Raw genomic sequence first — 22,217 nt, 5'->3', positions numbered from 1 at the left:
TTTAAAGAATTAATAAATTGTTGGGAAAGCAGATATGTTAACAGTGAATTCTTGTTAAGATCTTCATTTGGTACTTCACATAGTAAATAAAAGAATTAAATAACGGAGAAAGCTGTCGCCTGTGACATCTCCAGGGCAGCAAGTGATATATTTTACCTTTTCTGTGTTTTCTTAGTAATACCTTTTCTTAAATTTGTGTATGATTTTGTATTTGAGAGGTTTAATCTCGCATTTTGGAAGTGTAAAGTTGAGTAGTTTGTAGCTCAATTGTAATTTCTCCTGAACAGCCAGCTATACAGTTCGTTAAGATATCACTGTCTTTGTGACACATCAGGAGGGTAAGGAGTTGCATATCTACATATGTGTCAGCCTTTGCAGTTTACTTCTTCAGTTAGTCTTGCTAGAATGGGTAAGATGTGTGCATGCTGTGTGTGGATGGAGGAGGAGATGGCCGCTCTTCACGAACATTAGAATGTGGGTTTGACTATGATCAGTGTTCACGAACAGTTGAATGTGGGTATGACTATGATCAGTTCAAATACAAGAAATATCCGAGAAAAGAAAACACTTCTGTGCATGACTCAGCATGGTTTCTGAAAGCTTCATTTGTGTGAAACTCTGCTCTCACATGACATACTGCAAACTATGGATGAGGGGCAACAGACAATTTCATATTTCTGAATTCTCTAAAAGTATTTGGCAAGGTACCCCACTGCAGATTTGACGAATGTGCAAGCATACAGAATAGGTTTTGACACATGCAAGTGGCTCTAAAACTTCTTAAGTAATAGAACCCAGTATGCTGTCCTCGATGGCGAGTGTTTGTCAGAGACAACGGTATCATCAGGAATAGCCCAGGGAAGTGTGATAGGACTGGTGTTGTTCTATATATACATAAATGATTTGGTTGACAGGGTGGGCAGCAATCTACAGTTGCTTGTTGGTGATGCGGTGGTGTATGGTAAGGTGTTGATGTTAAGTGACTGTAGGAAGATGCAAGACGACTAAGACAAAATTTACAGTTCGTGGGATAAATGCACATAGCCCTAAATGTGGCAAAATGTAAGTAAAAGTGAATGAGTAGGAAGATCAAACCTGTAATGTTTGGATACAGACTGGTGGTGTCTTGCTTGACACAGTTGTGTCATTTAAATATCTGGGCGTAATGTTACAAAGCGATATGAGATGGAACCAGGATATGAGGATTGTGAAGGGACATGGTCACATTCTGATTATTGGGAGAATTTTAGGAAAGTGTGGTTCATCCATTAAGGAGACCACATAAGATACTAGTGTGACCTTTACTTTAGTACTGCTCAAATGCTTGGGATCCACATCAGGTCAAATTACAAGAAAACACTGAAGTAATCCAGAGGCAGGCTGCTTAACTTGTTTCTGGCAGGATTGAACAACACACAAATGTTATGAGAGATGCTTTAAAAACACAAATGGGAATCACTGAAGGGAAGGCAATGTTCTTTTGGAGGAACACTATATCTGACATTTGAAGCTGACTGCATAACAATCTTACTGCTGCCAATATACATTTAGCCTAGGGTCCATGACAATAAAGTATGAGAAATTAGGACCCATAATGAGGCGTACAGACAGTTATTCTATAAACTGAACATCCACAGACTACAGGGTATAATACGGGACAAAACACAAACATTTTGAAACAAACAATGGGGGCAGAAACTCATCGGGCTAGATACCACCCATCCTGGCGTGTGGAAACTAGCCAGACACTTCACCAGGGAGAAACGTTACATTCCAACTCTACAGGTAACAGACAGCGCAGCCTACTCTGTGTAGGAGAAGGCAGAGCTTGTGGCTGCAACACTTGCTGCGTCTTTCATGCCAAATCTGGCTCCTTCAGATACAGTATTCACTCTTGAAACGGATCAGAAGGTTACACATCTTGGAGCCCAGCCCTCCCATGATGAAATCATACATACTAGTACAAACGAAATTACTTGGGCTATTAAGCATACCAATGCTAGGAAAGCCTCTGAGCCTGATGGCATTCAAAACAGTGTCCTCCAGAAGGCCACGTATAGTGCTGTAGAATATCTTGCACACATAACGAATGCCACCTTAAAACTCCAACACTTCTCTGACTTTTGGAAGGCGGCAAAGGTCCTGATGTTCAGGAAGCCAGGGAGAAACCACTCCCTCTCACAAAATTACCGACCCATCAGTCTGCCGTGCTCGCTCAGCAAGATTGTTGAAAGGTAATACTTAAACACGTCACTAGGCACTGCATTGCCAATGACACCCTAAGACCAGAGCAATTCTGCTTCAAGAATCACCACTCCACAACACAAAAACTCCTCCGCATTGTTGAACATATAACACGCGGCTACAACATGAACAACGCCACAGGATTCATGTTCCTGGACTTTGAAAAAAGCTTTCGATCATCTCTGGTACAACGGCCTTATAAGCAAACTAAGCAATGCTGGTTTCCCTGATGGACTCGTACGTCTCATAAACTCATATCTCATGAACAGATGTTTTAACACCTATGTGCAGGGCAAACAATCGACACAACACAGTATCCACGCTGGAGTACCCCAAGGCTGAGGCCCATCTTGTTCAACCTGTACACAGCCATCCTTGAGCAAGATTGGAAACCGTCTAAGATAAATTCACGTATACAGACAACACGCAGAACTGCCGAGCCTTGGTTGGAAAGATGGCTTATTAAAGTAAACACCGACAAGTGCGAAGCAGTGCTGTTCACAAGCAGACTGAAGGTACTGCGCAAACACCAACACTGTCGACAGGTAACACTTCATGCAGGCTCAATACATTTCTGAGAGAAATGTCAGATATCTCAGTCTCTGGCTGTACCAGAAACTTACATGGGAGGACCACAATGAGCACACTGCCAACAGAGTGCATGCCACGCGAGGCTCAAACAACTCTACCCAATGCTCAACAGGGAACGTACCCTGAACAGGAGGGTTTCGAGGTCCATATACATAAGACTGATTAGACCTCTGATGGCATATGCAGCTCCAGTCTGCGGATACACAGTTCCTACAAACCTGTGCTGCCTGCAGATCATACAGAACAAAGTTCTACATATCAGTAGCAACACTCCACGCTACACACGCACAGTGATCTTCACAATGAATACCGCCTTGAAAACCTCAAGGAGGTGATCAAAAAACACGCCACTCGACTATACAGGAACTCTAGACACTTCAACAATCCTTTCATCCTTACTCTGGGAAATTGTGATCAGAACCATAGGTGTAAGCGTTAGCTGCCAAAAAACTCTACTAGCTAGGGCATAACCACCTATGGCAAGCTAACATACATCCACAAACAACATCGGCAAGCCCCTGCATATCAGCAACGTAGACTGGATATGCCAGTTGCTATTAAAGCCAACCAACAGGCTACAGCAGGGAAACCGACAAGCTTACACACTGACGCACAAACAAACTGCAAACATAACCCTACACTGTGAATCTGATGTATGACCTATCGGACACAAAACGATGATGAACCTAACTGCTACAGGTATGCTGACGCCTAACTGTTACAGGTATGCTGACGCCTAACTGTTACAGGTATGCTGACGCTCACTGAGAAGTCAACACCGGCACCCAGCGACAGTCGTCGAGTAAAACCACTGCATGACGACGAGGTATTGGCCTGCATGATACCCACTACTAGCAAAGCCTACCCTTGCACGACCTGTCGCAGGCAACAAGAAAACCGCTATTGCTATTACAACCTAACCCAATTATCGCAGAGTTTTTTTTCCCCCTTGGCACTTTTTTTCCTCTGTCCTTCAAAGTGCTACCCTTCATTCAACTTTCGACTCTATCTATCTCTAGATGAGTATGTATTAATGGTTAATCTTAACCAGACATACACAAACATCACAGTACCAACATTCTGCGAGACCTCACTTTAGCGAAAACTAATCTTTATGCAGAGATGGCAGTAGACCTTTTGTGGGGATGTTAAGAAGCAATGGTCACAAATCTGTATTTATGAACTTTGTGTAAAATGGGTAGAGAATAAAGTTTCAGAAACGAAGAAAATAGGTTGGACACTCATTAAAATTTACAGTTTCCAGCTTTGAGATACAGAAGTATCGCTGAACGATAGTCTTATAAATGACCATTAGTTACGGATACAAGTTTTGCAATACAGAGTTTACTTTATTAACAAGAACTGTCGTGTGTGTAAACACCGACATATAGATATCACCATCATTAACTTTATAGAAAATTTCTCTTGGAGACAGTCAGCAGTCTTGCTGAAATACTTTAAAATGGTATCGTGGTATAAATGGTCTGAAGAATGTCACATTTTGACAAACTGGTTACCATTAGAAATAAATATTTTATTGCAATCAAGACTTTTTAATCCATTTTAAAATACTGACATTATCTTGACAACTTTAGTAATACTGCTGACAGCTGTTAGTAATAGCCTTCATTTAAATGTAACTTTCTAACCGAGAGAAAAGAATAAACTTGAACACGCATTTCGATGTGTAAAGTTTGTGAAGAACTTTAAAGTAAAATTTTTTTGAACTGATCTGTAAGGTCCTTTGATTCCAGACCGATGAAATATTGTTTTGACTTATTAGCATGGGTTTAGAGGAAGATCAAGAACCCCCCCTCCCAAATCCCCCAAGTGTCTTTCGATAAGTATTGACAACCTACACCTGCAAAGTAGCAGTTCAACATTTTATTTAAGTGCAAAATCAATTTTTCCCTACTACTTGCAAACAATGAATTACAACTATTATTTAGATTTATACTTTTAAGGTGAACTCACTTTGGAAAACTACCAAGGATTAAAATCAACATCACATGATTTCCAAACATATTTTATACTTGCAAATCATAATTTCTAAACAATATCACGCTAGAAGTGCGTAAGCCATAATCTGTAATTATGTTAATGTCGCAACATAAAATGATGTCTTACAAGACATGTTATGTGAAAAATGTTACACAGGGCTGTGCGAAGCAGTACCATTAGTATTTAAGAAGAAGTATAGAAGTATTAATGTGCTGCATCAATAGAAATATGAATGATTTACAGGAGGGCAAGAGGAAAATGCACTAGAGAAGATAACAGCTTTCAAAAGATGTGCAGGTTATTAAAACTGTGCAGCAGCAGAAGATGAATGTCTCATACAGACCTGCCCTTTATCCTTTTTACGTGGTTTTTCCTCTGGTAGTAGACAACTAGTACTTAAACTATCAAAATGATCCATATCAATCAATCCCAACTGCAAATAAAAGAAAATAATCATCAATAAAAACATTAATTAATGATGATACTGACAAAGTGTCAACTCGTGTAGTTCATTAGGCAGGAATGAGGTGACAGTTCAAGCCTGTATTTATCCCAATGCAGCAACAAAGCTGATAAAATGTTTGTCACAATTCACTGAGAGATGAGACACTCAACATTAACAAAAGCAAGCCTGAACACGAAAGCCTCAAACAAGCAAAGGCAAAAAACTTCATTTCATCAAGAAAAATGCCAAGACTGATTTCACTGACAGAAGACATATTTACCCCAGTATGTCCGAGTTTCGCAATGGCAGATTTATCTGTTTCTATGGATACACACAATGGGGTAAATAAGAACATCTAGATGAAATTTTACCAGGTTAATGTGTTATACATTTGCGTAAACTTTGACATTTGGAAATAAGTTACATTTTAAAAGAGAATGGTGTGGAACTGTGTTACTGTAGACAACCAAATTAACAACAAAATTTGATAATCATACGAAGGAAGGAAATCACAAAAATGTAAATCTGCTGCTAATATAGCAAATGAAGAGACTGCAAGGATAACAGGTGTAAGATACTGATTGTTGCTGGGAAAGAAATGTGAGGCAAATGGAAAGGTGCATATTAAGACAATATGATGTTTTGAGTTTAATGACACCACTATTTTCACGAGATGTTTATCTCCTTGTTCCAATGTCACACTTCCATTGGTGTATTAAATCCATACAGCTATTTCACCATTTCTTATCATTTCTACTGCATGGCTGCAGCTTACGAGTTTCTTGGTGTAAAAATTTCTCATTGATAAGTGTGATATTTTTCTAAGTAACTTCAGTACACTTTTACACTGAAATTTTACATAAGAATGTCTTTGTTTTGCTTATGAATGTTGCTGTTAATGACAAAATAACTGTGTGACAATTTCAATGTGTCAGTGTATCAGAAATTGAAGCAAGTGACACTACTACTTGTATGTTTCTTTTAACTATGTCTTTCTTCAAGAGAGATTTGCAAATACATTATTAACATTAATATCTAAAATATAGGTCCTTTTGAAATATGCATGCTACAAACACACACACACACACACACACACACACACACACACACACACACACACACACACACGTGCGTGCGCAAACATTTTAAATTCAGTCAATAATTGTATGATGTACTGAAAGTCAAATGTTATGTTGCCTCTGAATCCATTAGACAGTCAACCTGCAACTGGGTCTGGGCAACTGTCTCAGACAATTAGTAACTTAGATGATTGTTTGGCAAACATGATTATATAAAACTCCTAAAACAGGATAAAATAACATCATTGCATTAAGATGCATTCCAGTAGCAAATTCAACTATTCTTAGCTGCTGGAACCAAAATCCCAATTTCATTGACAAATCACATTTCCACCGGCCACGGTGACCGAGCGGTTCTAGGTGCTTCAGTCTGGAACCGTGCGACTGCTACGGTCGCAGGTTCGAATCCTGCCCCACGCATGGATGTGTGTTATGTCCTTAAGTTAGTTAGGTTTAAGTAGTTCTAAGTTCTATGGGACTGATGACCTCGGATGTTACGTCCCATAGTGCTCAGAGCCATTTGAACCAAATCAGATTTTTTTTAGCAGGTGCTCAGGTCTCATAACTCACGCTCTAGGTGTCCGCAAGATAGCCAGTTCTTAGTGCTTTCATGCACTCACTTCATTTGGTGGTGGTCATTCCTACACAGAATGTTGAGCAGCGAACATTTATAAAAATGTATGTTAGTAAATAAGATGAATAGATTTAGTTTTTGATCTGCCTTTTATGTCGTAAGATTACTCACAGTGGTGCTGGAAGTAGTACTAGTAAATGGGGAAGCACAGGACTACAAGGTTTGAGGCAGGAACAACTGCAGTTGTAGGTAGCTTGGGGTAGCGATAATGATCTGGTAATGTCATATGGTTTAAAAAGGCTGTTACGGAGGCTCAGAGGTCAATTGAAGTCTACAGTGGGTAGTGTGGTGAAGATCAGACATAACAGATCTCATTTCGGGGTTGACCTGAGAAATATCCCACCCTCACCAGAGTAAGGTGTTGAGGCATTCTAAGAGTGCGTGTTCAGATGAAATTTGTTGTTATGCTGATTCTGTAGAAATTAACAATAATTATAAACTGTGGCATAATAGAGAGAAACAGTTTAATTGTGTAGTCATGTGTTTCTCAAGAAGAAAAAAAGATTTGGGCAAACATAAACTGAAACACATATATACCAAATGAAAGATGCAAAAATTTTTACTAGAAATAATACTTTCTGATATTTGTGGACCAATGAGTATAGCTTTGCGGACAGGAGCAGGTTATCTTCTCCCTTTTACAGCTTATATGTCAAGAAAATCATTTGGTTACTTGCTAAAAATAACAAAATAAGTCAGTGACACTTGCTTTCAATTTAAACCACGAGTAGAAAATTAAATTAGTCAACAAATTAAAATATTTCAAACAGATAATAGAAAAGTATTGTCAACCACCTTACAAAGGTATTCTGTAAGACAAATGGAATTAGACATGAGTTGACAATTCCTTTGACATAAAAAGAAAATGAGGTAGCAAAACATCTGAACTGAGCAACCAATGAAAAACTAAGGTCAAATGGACAAATCCGAGACTGGACAAACAATTTTAGGTTCCCTCCAAACAATACTGTGATTATCTGTGGAATCTATTCAAAATGTTGCTCCTGAAGAATTATGGAGGGACCACAGAATCAAAGCAATCTACAAACCTTCAAATGTCAATGAGGTCACGAAGTGCAACACGCTTACAATTGACAAAGATCCTGATTTTTCCCCATTGTATTTTGTATACAATACAATTCACAATTATGGTAGAGAGAGTGGCTCAGCTGGTAGCAGTACCTAACATTGCTGAATCACAAGAATGATCAACATTAGCTGCTGCTGCTGCAGCAGCAGCAGTAGTAGTTCACCTTGAATTGGAGTGAAAGGCTAAATGACACTTCTGTCAGCACACTGATACCTTGCAGCCAGAAACTTGAAGAGGACCGCATCAAAGAAAACCGAGCGCTAAATATTTTAATGATTATTTTGCTCGTTTTGCTTGAGTTCCTGAGATAAATTTGTAGGGAGGAAAAAAAAAAAAGATTGTGAAAAATAGAAAGAAGTCTTGCTTCACCTAAATGGAAAAGATACCCTTAACATTGCCTGACAATCTTATTTTTATTCGTACTTCAATAATTTGAATAGTAAATATAGTATCCATTAATTACAGCTGCTGCAAATATAACACACAAGTGTTGAAATTGGCACAATAAAAAGATAAATGGCAAATTTTCGACTGATTAAAACTTGCTTAGCTCTAGGAGTCAAGAATAATACCTATGTTACGCTCTACACACAAGTATTAGTGCAGTTTAGCTGTAACAGGCAAGGAACATTGCCAAAATTTCCAGTCTTATTACACAAAAAGAAAACAACAGAAATAGCTGTTAATAGAATCATACAGAGTTTTTAGATAGTATGTTATACAGTATCTCAACTGACAAGCCAGTTGTGACTAATTTTATATTCATTCCTCATGAAAGAAATAAGAGTGCATGTATCAGTTAAACAAGCACTCAGTAAACTCATTTTATTAAAGACCCACCTAATTATTTACTTAAGCACTATCTGAACTGCATCTACTTAACCCCTATATGAATTGCATCTGTCACTGTAAAAAATGATATGAAATATTGTTGCCATTAGATTATAAAAAAGACATTTCCCAATTTTATCCACGACACAAATCTTCATACCTTTATATCATCATCCTTTACCACAGAAGGGTCATGAAACTGGGTTTCTGCTGGGTAAGATGATTTTAGATGTGGTGGACACAATGAGTTCCGATATTGCAGTTCAGAGATGCGATTGTTACTATCCTCTACTCTGAAGTTACAACGTCCAGCTTTCACATCAGAAAGATATGTGTTATTGAATACTTCTCCCTCTTCATCTTCCTCATGGAATACTCTACCTGGAAATAAGAATAAATATTAAATATCATACAAACTTTTGACATAACAGCTAATAATAAATTCACTTCCTACAAAAGTTAATCATGCCATGAGCACACTTTTACTATAATTAAATATTTTGTTCTTAATACGCCTAAAACCAGGCATAAGTTCCCTGGAATTTCTGCTTAGAGCTGTTTAGGAGTGATGTAAAAAGTAAACTTGTCATTGACCTGAAGTGCGGCCTGAACAACACAGTACTTTACTAGCGGAAAAAAAATAAAAAATAAATAAATAAATAAATAAAATTGAGGTTGTTTGCCATTGCCTTTCTCTGACTTCTTAACTGACTTTTGACCTACCGTTTAATGTGAACTCTCCAAAGGTGCAACTCTGGATTTTCGCATTAACAAACATGGTCAAAGGTGAAAGAAATGACAAGTGAACAAACCTCTGGCCGAGCAGGGATCAAACCACAAGACATTCGGATTTTTAGTCTGAAACTGTATATAAGAGTGAGAGTTGGGGAGCTCGAGGTTCATTGTTGGTATGTTATTCGTGACTGGCCACCCGTGTTGAAATAAAATGTTGTATAACGTATACTGATGTATCTTTAACTTACTTCACTTAGCTCACACTGTGGATACACATCCAAATCCTTTTCTTGTGAAGAATTCTAGGCCATCGATTGAGAAGAAGTTATATACCTGAATTATACCACTCCTCTGAACTGTTTATATTGTCGCACAAGAAGCTGAGTAGCACAGTCACCACGGTGTCGTGGTTGTGATACTAAACTGTTGCATGGAGGGTCATCAGTTCAAAACTCACCTGACTTGTAAAATTTTAATTTCTATATTCAGTTCAAGTACATTCTAGAAGTATCCACAAATGTCCAGAATCATTGTACAGGAATGTTCTGTAACTGTATATATACCGTATGTGTTCTGGCTGGAGGCAATTCGCTCCGCACTCTTGTATGTGCAAGTGCTGAATAAACCTTCGTTAAATGAAGTGAGTGTTGGTCATTCATTTAATTACACCTTCTTCTACATGACTTTATTCTGGTGGAGACGCCGGGTACTGGAACTTGTGATAGGGCACATTATCGACAAGCGCTGTGGCTCCCATCAGGCCACGGCAGAGCCGTCATTTACATGGCAAGAAATCTGAGTTCGAGCCATATTCAACTGATCAAAATCTATGGGAGACAGAAGAAGAAGAGATTACGATGACAGCAACTGTGTGCTACCACATTAGACATCCTTGTAGGTTCTATGGTGACAATGGCCAAGATCCAAACAAGTGACTGAAGGTATATGAGCATATAGCCAAATTTAACAAATGGGATGACACTGCCAAGTAATGGTATGAGAACAACGAGGAGAAGTTCACAAGCTGGGAAGTATTCCAGGTGGAACTGCGCAAGTATTTCGGCGACACAATGACAGAAGTGCAAGGCCAAAGACAAATTAAAGAGCAAGGCACAGCATCCAGGAGAAACTACAGCATCCTACTTTCAAGGCGTCTTGGAGCTGTGTAAAATAGTGGATCCTAGAATGAAGGAGGAAGATAAGGTTGCACATCTTGTGAAAGGTGTTGCTGAGGACATGTACCAAGCCCTACTCCTGAAGGAGGTTTCGACCGCAGACGACTTCATAAAATGGTGTCAGTATATCGAGACAATGCATCAAAAAAGAATTACACGCAAGAAGTTTGAACGGCTTCCAAAAGTCGTATCGATATCTGCGATAAAGGAAGAAACTAATTTCACAAGTATTCTTCATCAGATAATGAGAAAGGAAGTTCAGAAGGCACTTGGATTGCAGAGCGAGCAGAACACCGAGAAGCTTCAAGAGGTCATAAGGGAGGAAGTGGAACAGACATCGAACCCAATCTCTCGTCCTTCATTTTCCTTTAAAACAGTGAAAAAGTTCAGACCCAGGTGAAGTTACATTCCTACAATGCCACATGAGGAACCTGTTTCGGCACCAAGGAAGACTGACGTCAGGAGGACCCACGATAACCAACCAGTATGCTTCCATGCGGACGACCAGGACATGGTTCACTATTGTCGAGAAAGATGGCGGATGCTTGATGACTCTCGCGCCAGAAGACAGCACACCGATTTTAGCCAACGCCAACTCTGGGATGACCAAGATGAACAAGAAGATGTGGGTGCAGGACGATGTAGATCACCATCACCACAAGCTAGCCGCTGGAGAGGACACTCCCCAACACGCCGATCAAGGTCTCCATCACCGTTTAGAAGCTCCAGCCGATCACCTAGCCGCCACAACCTGGAAAACTAAAGGGTGCGACCTTCCTTGGAGGTGAGCCCGCCAAAGACAAAAATCGTCCGCCGCCAATCACTACAAAAATGATAGGAAACTATGTTGATATCCTCATGGATGGCTGGCCAGTCCAAGCTCTTGTGGACTCTGGATCATCATATTCAATAATTTCGGAGAAGTACCGTTCCCAGCTGCACAAAACCATATTCGTCAACAGCAAAACATCTCTGCTGAAGGTGGCTAATGGGAAATATGTAAAACCTACAGGAAGATGTGTCATTCATGTGGGCATAATTGGCCATACACAGCCCTTAGAATTCATCGCCTTACAAGAGTGTAGTCATGACGTCATTCTTGGATGGGACTTTCTCAAAGCTTCTCAGGCAATTACAGATTGTGGTCACTCTAAGACTATGCTAGACGAGATTAGGTACTGTGGACAAGAAGATGCGCATCCGAGTGTGGGGAGACTGTGTGATGAATGAAGTGATCATGCCTGCAGTCAGCACTAGAAAGGTAACTGTCATGTGTCATGCCATGCATCAACCCATGGATCTTGTAGTGGAATGAAAGAGAAGCATACCAATGAAGAATAACTTGGTCATCCCAGCCTCTGTTGTCTCGTTTAAGAGTGGATTCGAATTGTGGACAGTTAGCTGTAACCGAGAACCGCAGATCTTTCTAAGACGCATGTGCGTAGCAAACGTTGAGTCGTTAATTGCAGAACAGCTGAGCGTCATAGAAACCTCCCACGCCGAGTCTGTGGGCGAAATTAGTGCTACCACTATGAGACAAGATCTTCTAGCTCGACTATCACCAGATCTCACTAAGGAACAACAGAAGAAGCTACTTGCCATTCTTCAAGTTCTCTGAATGCTTCAATCCACAGGTGAAGAACGAACTACACAAACTGACTGTGAACCACTGGATTAGCACAGGAGACCATCAGCCAATAAGCCAGAGAGCATACCGTGTGTCAGCAACGGAACGTCAAATAATTCGCGACGAGCTAGAGAAAATGATGAAGAATGACATCATTCAGCCTTCACAGAGCCCATGGTCGTCACCAGTGGTTCTCGTGAGGAAGAAGGATGACAGTTGGCGCTTTTGTATTGATTACAGGAAGCTTAGTAAGTTAACTAAAAAGGACGTTTACCCTCTTCCATGAATTGACAAAACACTAGATTGTCACAAGGCGGCTAGGTTTTTCTCAACCATGGACATGTACTCGGTATACTGGGAAATCGAAGTAGATGAGCCTGGTCATGAGAAAACTGCATTCATCACCCCTGAGGGCCTGTATGAGTTTACGGTAATACCGTTTGGATTGTGTAATGCACCAGCAACTTTTGAATGGATGATGGATAATCTTCTAAGTCACCTGAAGTGGATGATGTGTCTGTTATTTAGATGACATTATAGTGTTCTCAGAGACATTTGATGAACACACAAAAAGACAGAGGGCCGTTCTTAAGTGTCTCCAACAAGGCGGACATTCAAGAAAATGTCTCTTTCAAGCAAAAGAAATCAAAATACTTGGACACCTTGTGTCAAATGAAGGTGTGTGACCAGACTCAGAAAAGGTGTGATCTGTATCAGAATTTCCTATTCCTGAAAGTATTCGAGATTTGAGAAGTTTCCTCGGATTATGCTCTTATTACTGTCGTTTTAACAAAGGCTTTTGTATCAAAGCCAGGCCACTCCAACAGTTGTTAAAAGCCGATGCTAAATTTATCTGGGGTGGTGCTCAACAAGATTCTTTCGAAGTGCTGCGAAAAGCTCTGACGACTGACCCTGTACTTGGTCTGTATGATGAGAGAGCACCTACAGAACTACACACAGATGCCAGTGCATATGGGATCGGTGCTGTTCTGGTGCGAATCTCGGATGGAAAAGAGAAGGTTACATCCTATGCTTCTAGGACACTTACAAAAGCCAAGAGAAACTACTCAGCTACAGAAAGAGAATGTCTTGCTGTGATCTGGGCCAAGTGCAAATTTCGACAGTATCTCTATGGCAGGCCATTTTCAGTCATTACAAACCATCATTCACTTTGTTGGTTGACAGGTCTTAAGGATCCAACAGGACGACTTGCCAGGTGGGCACTATGTCTTCAAGAGTATGACATTACCTTAGTGTACAATAGTGGAAGAAAACACCAAGATGCCAACTGCCTCTCAAGAAACCCTGTGCAAGGCAATCAAGACTTTGATGAAGATAGTGACTGTCTCGCTGCACTCCAGGATCTCTCTGCTGAGCAGGAGGAGGACGCCAAGATATCTAAAATTATGCTTACCTTAAATCAGTCAGAAGATGTGAAAGGACAGTTTAAGGTAGTTAATGGATTACTTTGCAAGAAAAACTTTGATCTGTTTGAAAACAGATGGCTACAGCGATTCCTAAATACAGGCGCTTAGATGTTCTACAGAAATTCCATGACACACCTGAGGCCAGACATTTAGGATTTATTAAGATATACGATAGGATCTGCAAGAGTTTTTCTGGCCAGGTTTATTTAGGAGTGTCCGTCACTATGTGTCACACTGTCGAGAGTGCCAGAGGAGAAAGGGAGTTCCTCAGAAACCACCTGGCTGACTCAACCAATTCCACCAGCCGAAACGCCTTTCCAGCGTGTTGGGATTGACCTCCTCGGACGATTTCCAACATCTGCTAGTGGCAATAGATGGATTATTGTTTGAACTGATTATGTGACACACTCTGCCATTACAAAAGCCGTGAAAACAGCCGGAAGCATTCCAGGTAGCCAAGTTCATCATCGAAGACATTGTATTAAAACACGGTGCCCCAAGGTCGTTAATTACAGATCAAGGGAAAGTTTTTCAATCGAATCTTGTGACAGAGATAAACAATCAGTGCAACATTAATAATCACATGACGACTGCCTACCATTCGCAAACTAATGGGCTTACTGAAAGCCTTAATAAGACCTTGGCCGACATGCTATCTATGTTCCTCAATGTTGTGCAGAGCAACTGGGATGTGGTGCTACATTTCGTAATGTTTGCCTACAACACCGCCAAAGAAGACACCACAGGATTTATGCCATTTTTCCTGGTGCATGGGCGTGAGGCGACTACAATAATGGACACTGTGTTTCTGTTACATTCTGGTGACGTGGACGACGGCTCCATCAGCCAGGTGTTAAGCAGAGCTGAGGAAGGTTGGCAGTTAGCTTGACTTCGTACGGTGAAGAAAATGATTGCCAAAGTTACGGCATGAGCCACCGTGCTGTTGTCTACCAGCCTGGTGACCTTAGTCTGGATGTTCATTCCTGTTCCGAAGGTTTGTCTCTCTGAGAAGCTCCTCAGGCGCTACTTTGGGCCTTACAAGGCTGTAAGACAGTTGTCTGATGTTACATATGAAGTTGAAGATTTCTACCCCGAGCCAAGGCGACGAAAGGTCCGAGATATGGTCCACGCCCTTCAAATGAAGCCCTATAAGGATCCTGCAACCCAGGGTAAATTCGAAGCTCCAGCGACAGGCAACAAGTGGAAAGTTGACAAAGAGCATAGCGGCAAAGGAAGTTCTAAGAAGATCACCGCCAGGGCGAACATCAGTCATTGGGAGTCGGAGTATGCAGGACCGATGACTCATTCGCGGACTAGGACACTGAGACGCTGATCTCTTAAGGAGGGAACAATGTCGCAGAAGAAGCAGAGTAGCACAGTCACCACGGTGTGGTGGTTATGATACTAAACTGTTGCATGGAGGGTATCAGTTCAAAACTCATCTGAACTGTTGAATTTTGATTTCTATATTCGGTTCAAGTACATTCTAGAAGTATCCACAAATGTCAAGAATCATTGTACTGGAATGTTCTGTAACTGTATATATACCGTATGTGTTCTGGCCACAGGCAGTTCACTCCACACTCTTGTATGTGCAAGTGCTGAATAAACCTTCATTAAGTGAAGTGAGTGTTCATCATCCACCTGATTACACCTCCTTCTATGTGACAATATTTTGTCAAATCTAATCGCAACCAGATTAAATCATTTCACTGTTAAGAAATAAAATAATTTAGTTGAAGAGGTTACATTTCATGCTTGGCACTTTACCACAGAGCCACCCAATTCTCTGCATCACTAATTTATCACAGAATTTATTCTGTGGAACTTTCTTTATTTCATTTTTCTTGCAATTTGTATTTGACTGTGACTCGGTCTAGCTATTACTTCGTCCAGTTGTAAAAGCAGAAGGAAATGGATGAATAACATTTACTCCGTAGTTCCATTTCCTAATATTCTTGTTTCACCACATTTTTTCAAATTAGCATTATTTGCTTCAATAATCACTCCAATGCTTAAAATCTTATTTTCACCTCCAAATGTTTATCTGCACTGAGTATGAGGCATTGCTATAAAATGATGGGACTGATGCTGTCACATAAGTATGCACGCACCAAAGATAAACCACCAATACTTATGAAGCTTGAAGCCTTCTCAGTCAAATGCAGCACACTGACAAACCAGTGTGGCCGCGGACTTCGTTCAATATCTGTTATTTTGTTTTGTAGGAAAAATGATAAGTATAATAACAGATAAACAAATTGTTGTGAAGTTTCATATGAATCTTTGAAAACCTGCTGCTGAAACTTTTGTTTTATTAAAAGAAATGTATAGCAAAGACTGTTTATCACATACGCGAGGTTTTTAGTTATTCACATTTTTCCAATATGGCCAAGACGACTAGACTCGTGCGCAGGGTACTATGCATCACCAAAAACAGATGAAAATATCGAAGAATAGGTAATCTTACCATCAGCTGAAGATTCAACCGATTGCTGAAACTTTAGGAACTGACAAAGAATGCGTAAGGCAAATTTTACATAGCCAGTTTAATATGAGAAAAGTATGTGAGAAACTGGTGTTGAAAATTCTCATGATTGAACAAAAATGTTTATACTGACACTTTGAATACCACTGAAATTTATACTTATTTCTTGGAAAATGTGATACTGCGCCAAATCTTGGTTTTTCATTTATGATCCAGAAAGTAAGTGCCAATCCATGCTTTGGAAAGGTCCAACTTCACTGAGAGTGAGAAAAAGCTCGAATGAGCAAATCTAGACTCAAAGCGATGATTGGGCCAGATACTTAAGTGCTCTATCTTTTCTTTTGAAACCGTTCCAGCAATGGCTTTACTGAGTTCTGTGTATGCAGATATTTTCATGGCCTTTCACTTTGGCAAACCTTTAGACAAGTCAGAATTGCCAATAAATTGAATTATTCTGCCTTTATTTTTCCGTATACTACATATTGCAGTTTCACCCACACTGTGATCAATGCCAGATTTTGCATACCAATACTGCCTTCTTTGAGTTTGTGTAGTACTTCCAGTTTCTGCTGTATCATTAACACAACAAATTTTTGCTTTTCAAATAGTCTCCAGAACTAACAGAAACCAATGACTATCTTCCTGCACTAGCAGTGTTCTAGCAGCACTCTTGTTTTAATGCAAGCTCACTGCTCACCACCCATGACCGTTCCTTGGTTAAAATTTTCAGCTGCAGGTGGGGAAGAGCAAGAGCAAGGAGTCATGTCTTCTCCAGGTCTTTAAATAATGTTACTATCTTTAACATACATCCCAACGAACTACTTCTCTTTTACACTATTTACATGAGAACTGAAGCAGTTGGTGTGAAAATACACAATACATTCATATTCCCAGCGTACAAAAACAGTAGGTTGTAGGAACATATGTGTTAAAAGGTTCAGCACAGAAATTTTTATGATTTTTAATGCTCGACATGCTAAAGCACAGTGTTTTTGCAGTATACCACTTGTTAATGGCCTTGAGGCCAAAACTGCAATAGTGAAAATAAATGGATTTCAACAGTCAAAGGCGATTATGATGTCTTTTTAAAAGTTATACATGAAAATTGCCACCTATGAGACATTAAATATACGAATTAAGTTCATAAATATTTCAGATCAGTCATATTAAAAAACATATGGTGGCATTTGCACACTTAATTTACATACCCATTCCTGCAGGGACTGCTTTGTGCACACTCCTTCTTGTAACATAAGTAATCCTTTCATCAACAACACTAGCGATACTTTGTCGTTTATCCATATCCTGTGGTAAGGCAAATACAGGGTCTTCTGATGCACTGGAAATGAAGTTGCTTAAATCACTGATAAAGAATATGACCAAAAATGTATATAGTGAAACTGAATAATGTACCAAATCATAACCTAAGTTTTTTCTAGTTACAGGATATGTATTTTATCTTGTAAACTATTTTCTAAATAAAATAAAATAAGCATTGAGGAGGCCAGGTATAATTTTTCCCTGAGTACGCAAAGACTGGTATAAGGATATTGTTTGTTTATCCACACAGTATATGTATCTTCAGGATTTATTTAAGAAAGTCTGCAACTTGAAGGAAGAATATTTCACCTGAAAATCTGGGAGTACAATAGTGTAGTAGTACTTCTGCTACAGGAAGAGAAAATGATAGTTCACACAAAATTTTATGGAGCAAGCATTCCAATGTTTCTTTAAATGATTGTGTAGATTACCAATAGAAGATAAAGCAGCAGCTATTACGATTTTGGGAAATTCAGGACAGACAGATAAGGAAATTCTGTATTACCTGAACTATACAAATAATCTCTAAGTTTTCATACTCTTAAACTGAGAAAGAGGATGAGGAGGAGGAGGAATATGCGTTAATACAAAATATCTGACTCATCTTCTAGAGGAAACAAACCTCAACGGCTAATGGAAGAACATACACTAGAGCAAAATTGAAAGTAGATCTGAAAATCAAACAAGATATATTCAACATGCCGAAAAGAAAAACAGACTACATTAAAACTGAAATCATGTACACAATGCATGAGTTCCGTACTCAAGACAGATGAGGAAAATGACTAGATGGACAGGAAAAGGCAAGTTAGTTAGATACATAGATATCTGTATGTTCCACACACATATTTGTAACAGCTTGGTAGGACATGGAAAATGTCAAAGAAGGTAAGGCAAGTTAGTGTTAAGTGTTCTGTTAATGCCGAGGTCTTTAGAGGAAGAGCACCTATATCTGTACTCTGCAATCGACCTTACAGTATATGTCAGAGTGTACTTCATGTACTTCCCTGCGTTCCATTCCAGTTCTTAATAATACACAGGAATACAGTCGTTTGTAAGCCTTCATGTGAGCTCAAATCTCACTAATTTTACTTTCATGGTCTTTTCTAGAGATATACGTAGGAGGAATCAATATAAGATCAGGCAGGTAAAGTAACTGACCATGTTCTTTCAAATCAGCGATACTGGTATTGGCACTAAGTGATTTAAGGTAACCACAAAAACCCAAAATTTGGAAGTAAGAAAATGAAACATCCACAACTGTTCTTATGACTTCATTTATTGTATGGCTACCAGTTTCGGTGCTTCAGTGCACCATCTTCAGGCCTTAGCTGATGCTGAAGAGGTTGACACCATCCATGTTCATGATGCATCAATGACAAACCTCTACAACTGGTTTACACAGATTACCCATAGCCACGAAGTCTCTCTACTCAACAACTTGGTAGTTCTATCACTGACATACAAAGTAAATGTTGAGAAGGCCTATAAAGCACAAATTTTCAGTTCAAGTTCAAAAGCTAAGGTTTCACAAACAATATTCATCTTCAAAACGTTTTGCTGTTTTTTACAAGGGTGTTGTTAGGCAGATGATGCTGTGGTGTATCGAGAGGTTGTAACAATGGAAAATTGTACTGAAATGCAGGAGGATCTGCAGCAAATTGACGCATGGTGCAGGGAATGGCAATTGAGTCTCAATGTAGACAAGTGTAATGTGCTGCAAATACATAGAAAGAAAGATCCCTTATCATTTAGCTACAAAATAGCAGGTCAGCAACTGGAAGCAGTTAATTCCATAAATTATCTGGGAGTATGCATTAGGAGTGATTTAAAATGGAATGATCATATAAAGTTGATCGTCGGTAAAGCAGATGCCAGACTGAGATTCATTGGAAGAATCCTAAGGAAATGCAATCCGAAAACAAAGGAAGTAGGTTACAGTACGCTTGTTCGCCCACTGCTTGAATACTGCTCAGCAGTGTGGGATTCGTACCAGATAGGGTTGATAGAAGAGATAGAAGATCCAACGGAGAGCAGCGCGCTTCGTTACAGGATCATATAGTAATTGCGAAAGCGTTACGGAGATGATAGATAAACTCCAGTGGAAGACTCTGCAGAAGAGACGCTCAGTAGCTCGGTACGGGCTTTTGTCAAAGTTTCGAGAACATACCTTCACCGAAGAGTCAAGCAGTATATTGCTCCCTCCTACGTATATCTCGCGAAGAGACCATGAGGATAAAATCAGAGAGATTAGCGCCCACACAGAATCATACCGACAATCCTCCTTTCCACAAACAATACGAGACTGGAATAGAAGGGAGAACCGATAGAGGTACTCAGGGTACCCTCCGCCACACACCGTCAGGTGGCTTGCAGATTATGGATGTAGATGTAGATGTAGAACTTATCAGTCCTAGAACTTCCTGCCACTTTCGGAAACAAAATCCAACAAAAAACAATGCATTTTGGAAAGACCTTTGATGCATAGCAACACACACACACACACACACACACACACACACTGCATATTTTCATATTGCAAAAATTTAAATAGGATTTCCACCAATTACAGCATGGAAGCTTCCAGAGAACTAAAATCGTTTTTGTCAGCCAATTATAGCTCATGTCATGTTATCTCGCCAGCAATGATTGCAGATATTCAAAGCATAGAACACATAATGTAGTCAGCCAATAGCAACTACACAAAGAGGAAAAGTTAATAGTTTAAATTAATATATGTGGTGTACAGCTACAAGAAAAGCTAAGGTTTCACACATAATATTCATCTTCAAAACGTTTTTCTGTTTTTTACAAGGGTGTTGTTAGGCAGGAAACTAAAAGCACAGCTTAAATTGCAGCAGCTTGATATTTCTGACACACATGATTATAGATTTCACTGCTGTGCACTAAACACTGCAGGGGTTATCTGCAATGTTCCATCGAGCCCATCGCTCGTAAGAAATAACACATTACTTTTTCGTTACCCTCAACATTAAATGTATTTGAATGCATCGCTTTTCTCATTGCTACATAGTCTGAATATTACTTCGGGAGTTATGGTTTCTGTTTTAATGGTACTAAATGCTTAGTGTTATCGGAGGCATTTGTGTGTTGCCACAAAGAAACAGTGATGTTGCTACTGGATGATTACATCTAGTGTCCTGAGCCACAATTGGCTGACAAAAGCATATTGGAATCTCTACATCAGTACTTCGGAAACTAACCTGCCATATTACACAAATATGCAGTTCACATGCTGCTGCGCATCAAAGATTTTTCCAAAATGCATTGTTGTGTCCTGGGTTTCATTTCCTGAAGTGCCCCAAAGTATAAAACCTGTACTCTTTGAATAATACGTTTCCTAATGAAACAATTTATTTATTTTGTGATCATGTCTGCAGAGATTTATGAGAACCTTTACACAGTAAAATTTATACCCAGCTTTATTTGGTGCCACGTATTCTCAAAGAGCAATGCAACAACTTTTAAACGATTTTTATTCCAAAATTCTAAAAATACTGTACAATATTTGAACACCCACTGAAGTGAGGCTGTGAGCACCCATCGCAAGGTCTAGGGATCTTTGCGAGCATTCAGCATTCTGTCTGATGGTCTGGAGTGGCAATGAAGAAATGGATAGAATAGGACCTGTCACCCTAGCATCAGCTGTTCACTGCAATACAATCCATTCACTGAGGCTCCAACGCCTCCTACAATCTCCAATCGTGGCCACAGCACAACGTTATCACACCTGATGATGGGCATGGAAAAGCCCGAAACCAGTCATGGTTAAACTATTGGAAAATAAAAAGAACAATACAACTGAAGCAGTACTTTCATCCTCTGCTGAAGGGGGGAGAGAGACGACATTGACCGAGGAAAGGCTACCGAGCTAACAATCGGTCACACAACAAACGAGCTGTTGCTTTCAGTAGCCAACATTATTACATGCTTGCTCAAAATTCCAATATTATGAAACACTAATCACTAACTTACAGTTTGTGTTAATTAAATTCAAATAAAATTATTACAGTTCATCCATCCACAGCCAAAAAAATATAACTTGATATAACCCTAAACCTCATTGAGACAAAATTCCGAGGGAGATACTAAGTGGCACGGAAAAGGGGAAAATAACAATAATATGTATGTTTGTCAATAATTAAAGAAGTAAGTCTTGAATGTGATTTTCGGATCGAGTAGCTTGATCTAGAGATTATCTTTGATTACTGTGTAGCTAACACATTTCTGTTGTTTTTATCCTCTACCTCTGTAATACACATTCACAAAAACAGAAGCAGTTACTATGTAGACTTGATTAGGTAAAAAAAAATAAGGGGAGGGGGAGAGCAAATACATCAAATGACAGCAAGCAAACATAGCATGAACACAATAATTCCTGCAAGCATTTATGTATTTTGGTGTGACATCATCCATATAGTGGATGTGAAGTAACACCATATTTGAAATTTAGCAGGTAAATCATTCATCTACAACAATTCACCACACATGCTGGTATAGAATCTAGCC

General features: G+C 39.5%; 1 protein-coding gene across 2 annotated transcripts in view; it reads right to left on the bottom strand.

Moving 5' to 3' along the window:
- The window catches only part of LOC124615629 (myosin-9-like), a 246,316-nt gene that overhangs the window by 50,265 nt on the left and 173,834 nt on the right, over nt 1–22,217 (bottom strand). Inside the window, exons 14-16 of one of the 2 annotated variants that reach the window (XM_047143635.1) lie at nt 17,576–17,706; nt 9,076–9,296; nt 5,180–5,269 (exon numbers count right to left, since the gene is read on the bottom strand). In XM_047143635.1, the coding sequence (XP_046999591.1) occupies nt 5,180–5,269; nt 9,076–9,296; nt 17,576–17,706 (442 nt within the window). The remainder of the gene's footprint in view (nt 1–5,179; nt 5,270–9,075; nt 9,297–17,575; nt 17,707–22,217) is intronic. The other variant, XM_047143636.1, reaches the window with a different exon arrangement.

The sequence above is a fragment of the Schistocerca americana genome, chromosome 5, assembly GCF_021461395.2.
Source record: "Schistocerca americana isolate TAMUIC-IGC-003095 chromosome 5, iqSchAmer2.1, whole genome shotgun sequence".
Taxonomy (NCBI): Eukaryota; Metazoa; Arthropoda; class Insecta; order Orthoptera; family Acrididae; genus Schistocerca; species Schistocerca americana.
Note: the sequence above shows the minus strand (reverse complement) of the source record. Positions and strands in the feature narration are given on the sequence as shown.